We start from the raw sequence: 15,386 nt of genomic DNA, 5'->3' as shown, positions 1-15,386 counted from the left end.
TATCCAAACATTCGTCATGAAACGCGAATCCCTGATAATGATATGAATACTTCTATTTTAAAATGTTTGAATCCTACAGTGTTGTGATCTGAACGACCGTCATAAAAGTATCTTATCACACTAATGACATGTCTCAATCTCTTTCATGCTGCAATTCTTTGTTGTACTGTTCATCATGAGCTGCCGAGCGCTAAATTAGTTAGGTAAGAATGACCCCAGGGCTAATATCACTATTTAATAGGCTTAGTTGATCAATGTTTTGCAGAGGAAAATTATTTGTAGGTATGACAGATTATGATCAATGATTTGCGAAGCCGGTCATGTTGATTGCATTTAAAAGGATAATATAGAATATTAGCCTCCAGCTCCATATTTGTCCTCTTTGATACTTTGATACGGGAGACCAGTTTCTTTACATTGATGTTACTTTTAAATGTGAATAATACAACAGGGAGGTGTAAAGGATTATTTCCTGTACATATACTGATATTTATAAATACATTTCAAGCTCTGCTACCTTTTTACTTGCTAACATTTTACTAGGTTATGGAATTTGAATACAGTACTAGTAGTTCAATTAAACTGCTGTGCTTGTTTCTCAGTACTTTTCTGCCGTCATGTTTCGACATTTTGCACTTTTCCTCAGGCTCTCCGAAACACAATGTTAGGATTAACATCTTGGGTTTGTGGCATCAAAAAAGATACACTTAAAACAAGGTCTCCTTGTGCAGTAAATCAACCAGTTCTCATTTGTGTAACAACAGATGAAGATCTGTTAATAGCTACCTGTCCAGACTGATGTAGTAGAATTATACAAACATTCGTCATGAAACGCTGAATCCAATGATAATGATATGAATACTTCTATTTTAAAATGTTTGAATCCTACAGTGTTGTGATCTGCAACGACCGTCATAAAAGTATCTTATCACACATAATGACATGTCTACAATCTCTTTCATGCTGCAATTCTTTTGTTGTACTGTTCATCATGAGCTGTCGAGCGCTAAATTAGATTAGGTAAGAATGACCCCAGGGCTAATATCACTATTTAATAGGCTTGGTTGATCAATGTTTTGCAGAGGAAAATTATTTTTGTAGGTATGACAGATTTATGATCAATGATTTGCGAAGCCGGTCATGTTGATTAGCATTTAAAAGGATAATATAGAATATTAGCCTCCAGCTCCATATTTGTCCTCTTTGATACTTTGATACGGGAGACCAGTTTCTTTACATTGATGTTGCTTTTAAATGTGAATAATACAACAGGGAGGTGTAAAGGAATTATTTCCTATACAATATACTGATATTTATAAATACATTTCAAGCTCTGCTACCTTTTATACTTGCTAACATTGTTACTAAGTTATGGAATATCTGACAGACAGGGGTAAAAGTATTAAAAGAAGTCATTTTGTATGTATTGTATATATCCATCCAGCTCCAGTGAGCCAAGTGGCATTAAAGTGCTACTGTAAGTTCTATCAAAGCTTTTAGTGTTTAGATTCGTTTGCATAAATTCATTAAAAAGCAGCACGCCCTGCTTTTTCCATGGTTCCCTGCAAAGTAGCACACATTCAGACTGACTAAATCAGACAGCCCTTTTATTCTGCTAAATGGGGAATTGATTCATGATCCAAGACGCCGCAGGGTTGAGCATGAAACGCAGTTAAGAGATAACATGTCAAAGTATCGACAATAGTTAGCCTTACATGACTGAGCGTTGGAGCAACTTCCCGCTGTTTGCCCAACCGTAAGTGTACCTGCACATTCTTTGTCCAGCAGAGTTCACACTGTGCTTTCTGCTTAATTTGAGCAAAACAGATGTGGACACAATCACATCAGACTGAAAGACCTTTTGAACATGCTTCAGAAGCTCGTTACTTTGTGCAGTCATGGTTCTGAAGATCACAATCAGCATCAAAAGGCTGTGATGTTTGTTTCTACCTTGCGGCTTTCTCTCCTTTCATTATACCTTCTTAATATTCTATTTTTTTATGCAAACACAAACAGTTTTTTTTCTGATGCTATACTGGGATGGGATGTTTTTATTTTGATCTTGATTTATTTATTTATTTTTTCTTAATCCAATCATGGAACATGTTTGTTGATATGATTTGCTTACTGCCAACTGTCTGATGCCTGTATCTGATGAGGGGTTTTTTGTAGTCAAGTGATTTAAAGTATAATTAGTCATTAAATATTAGCTTTAATGGAACGTGATCAAACAAGGTGGCAGATTTGCTCTAGGCCTCACTGTGAGGGAGGTCAGTCATCCTGCACTTACCGTAGAGTTTGTAGGGTACACAGGAAGCTGAGGCCACAAATTAGATGATTTAAACATCATCCCGATCAATGGCTGATGCATTGTATTGTCTAATGTACTAACATAAGCTATGTGTGAATTTGTTGTTGATGCATCATCTGCACCTTGCCTATTTGCAAATGATATAATCACCTCATTAGGACCACACTGCCAAAAGTAATGCAAGTTTTTAATTAAAACACAAGTTCAAAAACAATTTGCAAGAGGTGTTTAAGTAAGTGAAATAAATGTTTTACAGTGTTGGATTTACTTAGAACAGCTAATGCAAATTGTTCACTAAACACAATGTTGGTAGGATCACTTTTCTCAGTGTGGCGTAGGAACATTGTACTCATTGTCTCTTTGTCCCTTCACGGGAAACAAAGAGGGCGTGCACTGTAATGAATACAGCTCAGAATACATTTGTCTAATTTTACAAAAGGCTTGCAATAATTTTTGACTGGATTAATCAAAAAATAAATTTAAAAAAATCCCACAAAGATGACAAACTTTTGAGAAAACTGTGGATCAATAGCATGTTATGTCCATGACCCCCTCCTCTGTGGCTTTCCGATGGCTTACACATGTTTACTTTCATTTTGTTTTCTTTTCTTTTCTGGGTGTGCAGGAGGGTGGGGAGGGAGGGAACTGGTCTGATGAATTGTTAGAGTCTTTTAAAAAAAATACGATGTGGGTTTATTTGCATGTTTGCTATGTGTCTACGCTGTGCTTTCAAGCTCAATTAATACTTCCAACTCACCCTTATAAATTCGTTGCATTGTTCTATGCCCTAGAGTAATGGAGAAATTAAATACAAACTTGTGTGGTCTTTGTTTCTAGCCATGTACTGCAGTTGCTTCGAACATCCTGAAAAACAGTATGTAATAAGCTTTTGTTCTCAGAAAATCATGTTTAAGTCTAGCTTTCATATGAACCTCTATTTTGTCCCATAGAATATGGAATGATCGGAGAGCATACAGTAAAAAGTCAGCGGCCAAGATCAGTTCATGACACAAAGGCCCTGCAGGAGCAAGCTGAATCTGCTAAATTTATGGCACAAACTGGTAATACAATAGTTATGTTTCTTTACTTTATTTTGTTAACTAAACTTAATTTCATCATGCATGCTCTCTCTTGTACTGCACCTTTTAAGTGGAAATGTTTTGCATTATGATTTTTTCATTCTCTATTGCTACATATGAACTAGGAAGATAAATTTCCTATTTCTTTATGAGTATTTACTTTGAAGATAGAACATAATAGGGTTTTGTGGGTCTGTTTGTTTTATTGTCATATAGTGAGTTGGCAAGTGAATTACTCATACAGTGTATTCTTAGAGCATTAATTAAACAGCAGTTTAAAACTAAGGCCCTGATGTAGTTAATCATTTCCTCCAAGGCATGATAAATTAAATGTCATTCGATGAAAAACCCACCCCTTCAGCCAAATATGAAACACATACTTGGCAAAAGTTAAACTGATAGATGCTGCCCTTAGAGATAAAATGTGGCTTAATCAAGTGTAGCATCCAATAAACTAGAAACTGAAATCACCTACATTCATTATGACTTCTACAACCTACCACCTTAGCATTTTTAATAAAATCAGAAAGTAAAACCTTAATATTACTTCTAGTTTTTCCCTTATTCTACGCAGAAAACACATTTTTTTCAGTGGGTGGGTTTAGATCTAGCCATTGAGAATCTTTATTCTTTATTTTGATTTTTGGGAAATGTTTTAATTTTTTCCATGTGTTGTTTCCATTTAAATTGCTGTCATTGTTTAAAAACTCCTTTCATTCTCATTATAATTTGCGACACACCATACATATATATCGGTACTAATATATAATTGTCAACATTAACACCACTCCATTTTACACACGCCGTAGATATGTTGTTTCCCTGTCAAGTCGCATCGCTGTGCTTTTCTGTTTCTCATTCTCACACAATTTACTCTCCCTGTACTGCCTCATTTAACAAATTGATCCACCTTTCAGTCTATTTTATGATCTGCAAAATTAAGGGCAGGTTTTAGATCCCTATTTGGCTGAATCTGTGTGTCCTTGATAATACATGCTGAGAAACTACTTCAAAGCATATTGTGCTTAAAATCTTAATATGATTTGATGACTTCGAATGACATAAATGTATTCAGAGCTGCAATTGAGACTAGTCCTCTTTGTGATAAATTATTTATCTAATGCATAAAGCCTCGAAGAAAATGAATACTTAAATAAATACCACCTGAAGGTTAGACATGATCGAACACACATTATTTGGTGACTACTCTGGTGCAGGAATTTGATTGTCCATTCATTTGTCACCAAATAATTGATCCTTTATTTCATTTACACTACCATGGCTTTGGAAATCACCCCACTGCCTCATCGTAATGCACAGCTTAATTTAGCAATTCATAGCTTTTTGATAATTTGACCCTTTTGGACCATGAAGATTGAAAGGCTCAATGTCATGTCTTCTTATGAATTTAACTCAAAACAGAGGAATGTAACAACTATGGTCCTTATCCTTACTAATCTGCTACAAAAAACTATGGTTATTTAATAGCAATTTGTTTGCATGCAGTGTTAAATTACTGCAAAGTCTGCCTGACAAAAAATCATACAGGCGCAAAGGCCTGGACAATATAGAATCCATTCTCTTAAAAACTACTTGTTACGTTTTCTTCTGGGCACTCACAATTGAAATCTGAATGTACTGCATACAGATGAAACACACATGAAAACGGCTGTGATCTGCTGAATAAAATTAGCCAACTTACTCATTTTCCTCCACCCCTGGGAGTTAACAGGCTAAGATGGATTTGAAAATGATTTGAAACCACCGTCTAAAACACAGAATTTGCTCCACTGTTGTCAAGGAAACTAGATAGTTTGCTGCAGTGCAGGGGATATCCATATCTCAGACCTCTTTCTGAACTAACACCCATTAAATTCCATTTTAATTTCTCAGATGTTGTCTTTCTTGCATGCCACCATGTTCTTATGAAATTTTGTTTGTTTATGGTGATTTTCTCCGTTTGTTTAAACGTTGCTTAATTATTGAGTTTCATTGAAATGCATGACTTATTTTTTAAGATGAAGTTAGACAGTTAGATGTAAACCCAATTTCTACTGTTTATTTTTATAATCATGGCTATGCCCTCTCTGTGATCTTTGCATAAATGCACATTTAGATATGTTGCTGATTTATTTGCAAATACACTATAGAGGCCACTGTTAATGCAGCTGCCCGTAATTCTATACATGTAACACTTGATTGTGCAATATACAAATTCAATCATTAGTCAGTATTCAGTATTTATCAAAGATCACATAAAGGTAGTATAGACTTTACACTATGCAAATCTTAAAGCCCCTTCTTCACCCCAACGTGACTCATGTTGGCCCCTTCCCATTTTACTAAACCCTGCCCACCTTGCCCAACCCTGCCCCGTAAGCCCTGCCCCAGGACCATATTGCTGCATTTAACTAGTGTCACCCTTCTCCCACACAGGTGAATCAGGTGCAGAGGAGTGGTCCCAGTGGAGCTCATGCTCTGTAACATGCGGTCAAGGGTCGCAGGTGCGAACAAGAACATGTGTCTCACCATACGGAACACACTGCAGCGGCCCTTTAAGAGAATCAAGGGTTTGCAATAACACTGCCCCTTGTCCAGGTAGTGTTAGCCGCAGATTCTTGAATATTAATGTTTTGCTTCATTTGTTGTTTATGACAGGAAATGTGTTGCTGTGTTTTAACAAAGTTTTCAATGTGTCTCTTTAAGAATGTATTATTATAATCATTGCAGGTATTTTTACTATAATTAATCAATTGCTATCTTTCTTTGATGTTATTTTGTGAATGTGGGTGTTTTTTTGTTTGTTTGTTTTTTTGTTTTTTTTTACATGATCACTTTTGTGTTTTTCCATTTCATATAACTGTGAAGGCAATTCATCAGCATTAAATGGTTTAGTGACGTGGTTCTGCATGGATTTTGGGGAGCAGTAGATACTGATGTGTTGTCAGCTTCATTTCCTTGAAGGTCAGCCGTAGATTTTAAAATAGCTTGCCAGCATTTCATCAAACACTGTGTAAGGGATTTCTTCCTCAACCCAAGATGGCGTGACAGATGAGTCACTGGCACTTATATCAGCATCAGATGTTTTTTTTTTTTTTTTTTCTGATTGGTGATTGCAGTGTGCTAATGTGTGTCTGTAGGCATCTGGTAGGACAGTGTGTCGTTCCAAATCACCATTATCCATTTTGGGGACTGCTCACATAGACATATATGTTGATTTAGTAAGGAGAGATTCTGAACTCATGTTTTAGTCAAGATATTTGATGGCGCTGTTAAGTAAGTGCGTCTGGGATGGCATCATAAACTCTTAAATAATTATAGCTAATCAAAAATACCACAAGCTGCATCCTCTGACATTTTGATTTATGATGTGTTGTACTTAATTTTTAGATGTGACACGTGTAAGTGGGAAGTTGGCAGTTTTCAAAAAGGGTCATTCTCTTACTGTGCGTGGATACTAACAGCTAGAAAGAGAATGAGTCATTTCAAATGAGCCATTGCCCAAATACCAGTTTTGGTATGACTCCTCTATGTCCATTAATATTTAGTTTAGACAGCATTAAAGCTCCCAATTCTCAAGAAATAAAATGCTGCACAGCCCAATTCCAGGTATATGCATTCATTTGCATAAAGAATAATAATTAATTCAGAACAAGAACATACAGAGCTGCCCATGTGAATTCATTATTGTCCTTGATTTATCTCAAGACCTGCAGACATTAGGCATTTGCTCATGGCTAATTGTGGATCCAGAACTTTCTTTCACATAATATTACAGAAACACTTATCACAAAATAACTGGGCCATAAAAGTCTGGGACAACTTCAAAGCAATTTTGACTTTTTCTCACAAGAGTAAAGCCTGTGTTAGATTTTTAGAGAAAATAAGAGAGAGAGGGATTAAGGCTGGGAGTCTTTAAACTTCCAAAATGTCACCATTCTTAATTTATTTTATGATTTCATGGGTTTTTAGTTAGATCATAGCAAACGTACTGTAGTCCTGCAGTGTCATTCAATTGCATTTCTGAAGGATTTTCTCTGCACTTACTTATATTAGAAACCTTACACTGGGATCAGAGAATGTGTTTTTCCATGCATTTTTAAAAAAAGAAATAGCTGATATAACCTTTAAAGCATGGTGCCACATGAGTCTGTATCTACTAACATTCTGTAAGGCAGACAAATCGATTTGCTTTCTTCAAACTGTCTGCATGCCAAGGTGAAAGGATTCTTCCAAAAGTATGCTTAAATTAAAGACACATCACTTCTAGTCTAAAACGAACCTTACCTCATATTCACCACCACTGAAAACAACAACATCTTCTGTGAACAATGGTTCAGGCGCTGCAGGCTGAGATCAAGGATGACTTCATCCGAGATGTGATGCTGCTCATCCAACACGATGCATCTGCCAAAACACAATAACTGCTTTACAAAATATTACTTCTATTACTTCTCTCTTAACTACGGAAGCTGAGAACAGCCATGCTTGCAATAATCTTTTTTTTTTTTTTTTTAATGGCGTTTTCCTCGAGATCAATAGGTAATTATCTTGTTATCTCGAGAAAACAAAAGGCAGATTTCTCGAGATAATGAGATAATTTATCATTGGAAAACGACTTGTGTTTTCTCGAGATCACGGGATAATTATGGAGAACTTGAAAATGAGTGTCTGGTTCATTTGATCACACCTCATCTCAGCCTTAAAGATCAGATGTCATGACTGTAAGGATTTATCGCTGAACATTAAGTCAAGAAATAAATAAGTCAGTTGTAGTTGTTTTATTTGCATCACCAGATCTCGCGTTTTCATCTTAAATCAATTGCTACAGTTATCAAGGCACCATCGACGCATCAAGATAAGAAAGCTAATTTTCTCGAGATAACTAAATGATTAACTCAGGATCTCAAGATATTAAAAGGAAAAACAAAAAAAAATCATTGCAAGCACAGCCGTCCTTAACTTCTGTACTTTTCAACCCACCAACAACAACATGGCCATTTTTCTTTTTTTAAGGCTGTTGCAGTTATTCTGCAAAAGGAAGGCAGTCTATTACATGACCATATTATTTGAAATGTACAAGGTTTATTATGACTAGTGCCAACATTAAGTTCTTATACTGTAGCACACAATATCGTGAGGTTAGGTTATTGTTCTGTTTGCAGAGTTAATATTATACTATCTGTCTTAATTCATCAACCAACACTTCATGTCTTCATTAAAACCCTCCAATATAAAATGGGGATAGCGCAACTTTATTTTATTTCTAATATTAATTATTTCTTAGCACACAAACTTCACAGTGTGTGGTTTGGTTGCTTTAGGGAGTTGTTTTGTATTTTCAGCTTAATTATGACGTCAGGTCATTTGAATATGTTTGGTTAGTATTACCTGTTCACCAATACATATTGATATATACTGAATCCCACTGCCACCAAAACGGTGTTAAACACATAAAAGAGCCATACCTTTGAGCTTTGGTGAGATGTCTCTTCATTTCAGTCAGCACACTGCTTTCTTAATTCCTCTCTGCCTGCTAAACTAGCAAAACGACGTCAGGTAAACACCGAAAAACGTCACCGAGCATGCGCAGCTACGTCTGCCCGACACAGCAGGACATCAATATAGGCACGGATTCCTTCAAAATAAAAGTATGCTAGTTGTTCTCATTGCAGTGAATTACTACATGAGCCAGGTGTAAAGGCATGTCTCTTTTGTACGGTTTGGAGTCCTGTGGCATGGATGAGCTTAGACTGTGACTGTCAGGAAGAGATTTGGTGGTTGTGGTCTTGTCATGGCATATTTGTTGACAATACATAAAATAACATCAGCCAAACACTTTATTTATTACATTTAGGAAGATGTGTTGCCAATTGATCATCTGTAGGCTACACATTGATTTGTCTCAAATTAATGAAGGTTGATATTTTAGCTGTACTGAACGCCTACTACTAATAAGCTGATGTGGTTGTTGGTATGCAGCAGCAGCACTGGTTTTCTGACAGTAAACAGATGGAAAACTGGGAAAATTAGCATAAGCTAAGGGAACAATGCATATGCACACAAAACGCATGTGCAGTCTTAAAATATTACATTGTTGCCAACTTGTTCATAAACAAGTAAACAAAAGACAAGTTAATAATTTAGGAGCATAGTCAAATGTATCTATGGAAATCTTATTGCAGAACTCTGACACATGGCTCTTTATTCAAGAAACGCTATGCAGGATGCTGAAACCACTTTTGATTACTGCATGTGACAGGCAAATCTATTGTAGTGTGAAAGCGTTTCCAGACGCCATTGATTCTTTCTTTGTTTTGTGCAAATGTAAGTGCCAAGTGCAGTATTGTGCACAGCAGCCTTGTACTGCAGCTTAATGACTGGCAGTGTGGATTTGATTGTGTTTCTACATGAAACTACCTCAAACAGCTCTCTGCTGGAAAGACAGCACTCTGCAATGAAATAATACAGTATGGTGTATGCGGCTTTGCACTAGAGGCAGGCTAACGTGTTAGGTAAAGGTAAAACCTCACTGGAATATTATGAGAAGGTCAATTTAATCCCAGTTTACCACAAATTAATGAAAACATTCTTGGCAAATGCATTAGCTTTGTCAACCATCTTGTGCTGGCTCAAGAATTTCACCTCCAGCAGCAGAATACACTTGCTCGCAGCCGTCCCTGTAAATCATGGCCACTGTTCACCCACAAAGAATTGCTCGCAGTGGTGACTCCCTGCTTTGAACTCGAAAATTTCAAAGTAAATGCTTTGGCCACCACGGGACACTTAGCTAAGAGCATCAAAGCAGCAGCTAGAGTCAGGGGCCAAGACAGACGGTAGCTCGACAATCAGCTTGATCCCAAGGTCCGACTACTCTACTCTCAGCTGATCCTGAGATCCAACTGTTGTGCTGCAGACAATTAGCAACCACTCTGAAGACGGACCATCAGTTCCCTGCGGACTAAGTAGTCAGACATACATTTCCAACATCCTAAATCCCATGTGCAATCAACAGATGGTAAAAGGTCACCTCATATGTTGTATCCTTCACCGATCTCAATTAATTCTGCCATTCAATTTCATTTTGCCTCAGTCTTTAAATAGGTGAAAATGTAAAGGCATGGCTGCACACACATTATTCAGCTGATTAAACATATTTTGCAGCCATACTATATCTTCAATATACGCATACACTTCTGGTGCTAAAAAATAGCTACATTGTGATTTGGATTTAATATAATTGTATCCCCTTTAATTCCGTCAGTAAATGCACTTTATCGCTAGGATCAAGAAGCCAGCAGCTGGTTCAGAAACTAATATCAGAGGTTAAACATTAACATTTGTGCTCACCATTTCATATCACTGTGTACATTTAGGAACTCTGCTAGTGCCAAGACAAGACAGGAGGTGTCTTACTTCTGTCAGCTTCTCACATTTACATAATTCTCCGAAGTAAAACTTTGAGCCAATAGCAAATTTCCTGTGCAATTCTATGAAGACTCACCATCTGTCAACCAGAACTTGGTTAAGCTTACACACAAACAAAGATGCAAGACGAAGGATGATTTTTGCCACCTATTGTGAAACATCAAACAAAAAAAATGTCAGAAAAATGACAGCTTTTTACCATTGCAGTGATAAATATGTTGGAAAATGGTCTGCAGTGTTGTTAAATAGAAAGGGAACTGGTGAAAAAAATAAGACTATGCTACTTTACTGTAAAATCATCAGCTTTTAAAAAACATTTTAGCATTAAATCCTCAGGCATATACATCTGATATGAAAACACCATGTGAAACCATGTCAATGAATACATTTTCCTTTTGGATTTGGGCTGTTTGGCCTGATATTTAGTTTGAATGGCCGTTCCATTAATCGACAGGACGTAAAATGTGGGCAGTTAGTCAGAGGTCTGAAACCAGGTTACGGGGCTGTCTGCTTTGTGTATAGCTATGATTAGTATGTTGGTGTAACGACAGATTTGCAGAATCATTGTCAACTCGCATTAACCCTGAAGGTCCACTGCTCTCAGATTCCCAGTCCACCAAGAAGACTCAACAAACTGTAAAACTGTGCTGACCTGCTGCTCCTCACACCATCAAAGCCAGGATTCTTATTGTTGTTATTCTATATGCGAGAGATTGACATTTTATCATGTGCTTTACCTTTAAGACTGTATGAAGCATTGTTAGTGGGAAGCATTTATTATTGTGTACATGATCAACAACACTAAATGTACAGGGGTGACTGAAGCTTGAGGCTGAAGCTTTGTGAAGTCCCACAGTGTTTGTGTGCTCAGTGTTTCATTTACATTAGTTTTGTTGCAAATTGTTTTTGATTGATTGTGTTTCATTTATGGATCACTGCAGTTTGTTGTGGGTTTGTTTATGCTATAGCAGGGACAGAGACATTGATTAGGCCTGACGCCTTTTCTGTGCCCGCAGTACACGGTGTATGGGAGGAGTGGTCACCGTGGAGCCTGTGCTCATTCACTTGTGGTCGAGGTCACCGCACTAGGACTAGGATGTGTGCCCCTCCCCAGCATGGAGGCAGGGCCTGTGATGGACCTGAGACCCAGACTAAGCTTTGCAACATAGCTCTATGCCCAGGTATAATCTGTCTGTTATCTTAAAATTTTATAAAATACCAATAATAACAATTACCCTTTAAGCATGATGATGATGAGGTGTAAAAAGTAAAATCAGAAAGTCTTAGATACATTTCTGAGAGTGGTAGCAGCTTGCAGACAACAATATAAACATTACTGAACACTTTAATGCAAAGGTGAGTAAAAAGCTGAATGAACGCGGGTGCATTTAACATAGTAGCGCTAAGCCTACACAATGATGCGGTTTAAGAAACCCTGTTGAAAGTCTACTGTAATGCTGCCGTCAAATTCACTTACCCGCAATTGACTGTGAATGGTAAGGAGATTAGTGATGATGAGTTTCTTCACACAGTGAATGTTAGCTTTGCTCTGGTAACAGATTCAGTGAAAACCACTCAATCCCAGATGCTTTTCCTCCGCTCAGACAGGGAAAATGAAAGGCAGCTAAAAAAAAACAGTGTCTGCAGTCTGTGCCTTTGATATTTGAATGATCTAAATATTAATATTAATGAATATTAATATACTTTTTATGTCTTATTCTGTTTTTTTCTCCTTTGGCTAAATTTTAAGCTTTGAAAAACACCAAGAAAATAACCAGCAGTACAATTCTTCAAAATTTAGTAATCTAACTTTGAATTATTATTTTTTGCTTTCCACTTAATGTCTGTTTTATTGGCTTTTACCCTAAAGAGAGAATAGTGATCTGAATATCTCCTCCCATTTCTGTCTGCCGTCTTCTTCCCTTCACATGGGACATGCTTGTTGGGTTGTGGTTGGTGCCTCAGTGGACGGACAGTGGCAGGAGTGGAGCTCTTGGAGCGATTGCTCGGTGACCTGTGCCAATGGCACTCAGCAGAGGACCAGGCAGTGCTCAGCGGCCGCCCATGGGGGATCTGAGTGTCGCGGTCACTGGGCAGAAAGCAGAGAGTGCCATAATCCTGACTGCACAGGTAAAATCCTGAGCCTCTTAATTCTATATCCGCTTTGATGTCTAAATTAAAAAATATTATTTTTAAACAGGAAAAAGAGAGACAAAAAACATAATTACAATCACGAGCATCATAATCATTTCTATCAGCGTTAGATTAAACATGCAGCCTGATTTTACTCTTTCTTTTGTGTACCCGAAAGCTCTGCAGCAAGAATCTGAGCTGTGTTGTAAGAATAAAGAATAATGTTTAAGACCATGCTCTATCAATTGGATTTGTAAAATCCAGTTAGATATACTGTATGCCTTTCACATGATTCAGGGTTAGCTGTCTAAACTGCCTGTCAACATCATAGATGTATTAGAGGCTCAAAGATGTCAGCTTAGCGGTCTCCACCAGGCGTTGAATTGTCTGATCATATGAAGGGCCTGAGCACTCTCATAATCTCCTAATGCATTTTCACTGCAGCAGAATAAAACATCTGGCTTTATTCTCTGTATTTCTCCGGTATGTGTGTGGCAAGATGATTTCCCTCAAATGTTTGCAAGTCAGTGGAAATGTCATTCAGCCTTATGCTCTCTTGGACCACTGAAAGGGTGGTAAATGCTTGGTGAATGCGTACTTTCAATTTGTGCTTATGATAATGAAGTGAGAGATGTGGTTGTTTGCCTCAGAGTGAGAGGATGCATTATACAATCTATTCCTTTAATGAGGCCCGCCTATTTAGCAATTCTTATTTCTTTCCAAGGTGTGAGATCAAACATTAAGGAGACAACACATCCATTATTTAACAAGTCAGCACCATGTCCATGACTGCACAGACATTATTGTCTTGCTTTGTAGGAAAATAAAAAAAGTTCAAAGCAAACCCAACATATTTTTTTAGAAAGAGTCAAATACATGTTTGAGCAATGTAGTGTGCTAAAAGGCAACAGGCATTCTAAATGGACTTATAAGTACAATAAAAGCCTGTGCAGGATTTGAATCAATGTTGTGTTTCAAAATGTCAGTGTCTCCAGGACTCCTGACACAATAAACTCTTTGAAACTCATGAGCATGCATCTGTCTAAGGAATCAGCAGTTCTGATGTGGAGCTGAGGCTTCAGTATCAACCGGGATTTGATCAATGTCTCGCGGATAGTTTTAGCCAACAGGTCACACTGGTTTCTGTTCTTTTCTCTCCTCCGGAAGCAATCCTGACAGAGGTTAGTTGTAGGACACGAAATAGCCCCATACGTGCGAAGGAGGGGGTAAGTGGAGGTTAAAATGAGAGTGGAGTGTGTTTCCTGCTCACAGGGTGTTGTACTTTTCCGTTCAGACAAGGGCATGTGATTTACTACATTGCTGAAGGGGAGCATCTGTTTTTTTTTTTTTGTCTAATGCACAATTTAACAGTGTTCATTACAAGGGCATAAAACATGCTGCCGGTTTTGGAAACTTCAGCATAAATGCCTTTTTTAATATTGGCAAAGAGAGGCAAATAATCACCGCTCACAGAGCAGCTTCTTTAGCCATAAAACACACATCCTCCTGATTATCATTCAAAGTAATTTTGTATTACCAACAAACTGCATCTACAAACTGAATGCATGGATAGCAAAAGAATTAAATGTAATCAAAAATGCTATTTTGGAAAATCACACACTAATTAAAAGCTCAAATGGCATAAGATGGAAACTGCACACAGTGATGTATCATTTTAGTTGATATTCTGTAGGGTTTTTTTTGGCTCATTTTACGCCTCTGAGAGTGTTTCTCACCAAGAGTGATTCTGTTTTAGCTAACGGCCAGTGGAATCCTTGGGGTCCGTGGAGCGGCTGCTCTAAGTCCTGCGACGGCGGCTGGCAGAGACGAGCCCGGGTGTGTCAGGGGGCAGCAGTGACTGGGCAGCAGTGTGATGGCACCGGAGAAGAAGTGAGAAAGTGCAGTGACCAGCGCTGTCCAGGTGAGTCAAAGGATAATAAGACTCAAGTCTGAATGAAAGCGGGGAGATAATTATCTGTGGAAATGAATGACATGTCTCATTACGTAAGCTCAGTTAAAACAGGATCTGGAGAGGAGATGCTGATAAGAGGTTGCAGAGGAGGGATGAATAGTATGAATATATTCCAAAGAAGTCACTGAAATACCTGTGAAATACTGACTAGATTTTCAAAATAATCTCTTTTTGAAGTGGCGTCTTAAACAGAAGTCGCTTAATACTTCTTCTGTTATTTGAAGTGAAGATAAAAACTTTTCTTTAGCCATTATTATTATTTCTCTGTAGTACCTACATCTTGTCATTAAAGAAGAGGGTATATTTTATTAATATCCCTAAATGCCATATGCATATTCACCATACAGCTTTGATTTCCTATATTTCCATAGGTCCTGTAATGTGAAGAAATTGTTGCGTCACATGAAAATGCTAAAAAGCAGTTTGCACTGATGCAGTGACACATGTATCATCTTGTTTTTCA

The 15,386-nt window shown here is 37.6% G+C and overlaps 1 protein-coding gene across 8 annotated transcripts in view; it reads left to right on the top strand.

The window, feature by feature from the left end:
• adgrb3 (adhesion G protein-coupled receptor B3) overlaps positions 1–15,386 on the top strand; it is a 114,623-nt gene that overhangs the window by 45,688 nt on the left and 53,549 nt on the right. For 5 of the 8 annotated variants that reach the window (XM_019275669.2, XM_019275667.2, XM_019275666.2 and 2 more), the window contains exons 3-7: positions 3,262–3,372; positions 5,827–5,988; positions 11,835–11,999; positions 12,784–12,948; positions 14,708–14,872. In XM_019275669.2, the coding sequence (XP_019131214.1) occupies positions 3,262–3,372; positions 5,827–5,988; positions 11,835–11,999; positions 12,784–12,948; positions 14,708–14,872 (768 nt within the window). The remainder of the gene's footprint in view (positions 1–3,261; positions 3,373–5,826; positions 5,989–11,834; positions 12,000–12,783; positions 12,949–14,707; positions 14,873–15,386) is intronic. The other 3 variants (XM_019275668.2, XM_019275670.2, XM_019275671.2) reach the window with 3 other exon arrangements.

Source organism: Larimichthys crocea, chromosome III (genome assembly GCF_000972845.2).
Source record: "Larimichthys crocea isolate SSNF chromosome III, L_crocea_2.0, whole genome shotgun sequence".
Classification (NCBI taxonomy): domain Eukaryota; kingdom Metazoa; phylum Chordata; class Actinopteri; family Sciaenidae; genus Larimichthys; species Larimichthys crocea.
The sequence above is the reverse complement of the archived record's forward strand: the minus strand, read 5'-3'. Positions and strand labels throughout refer to the sequence as shown.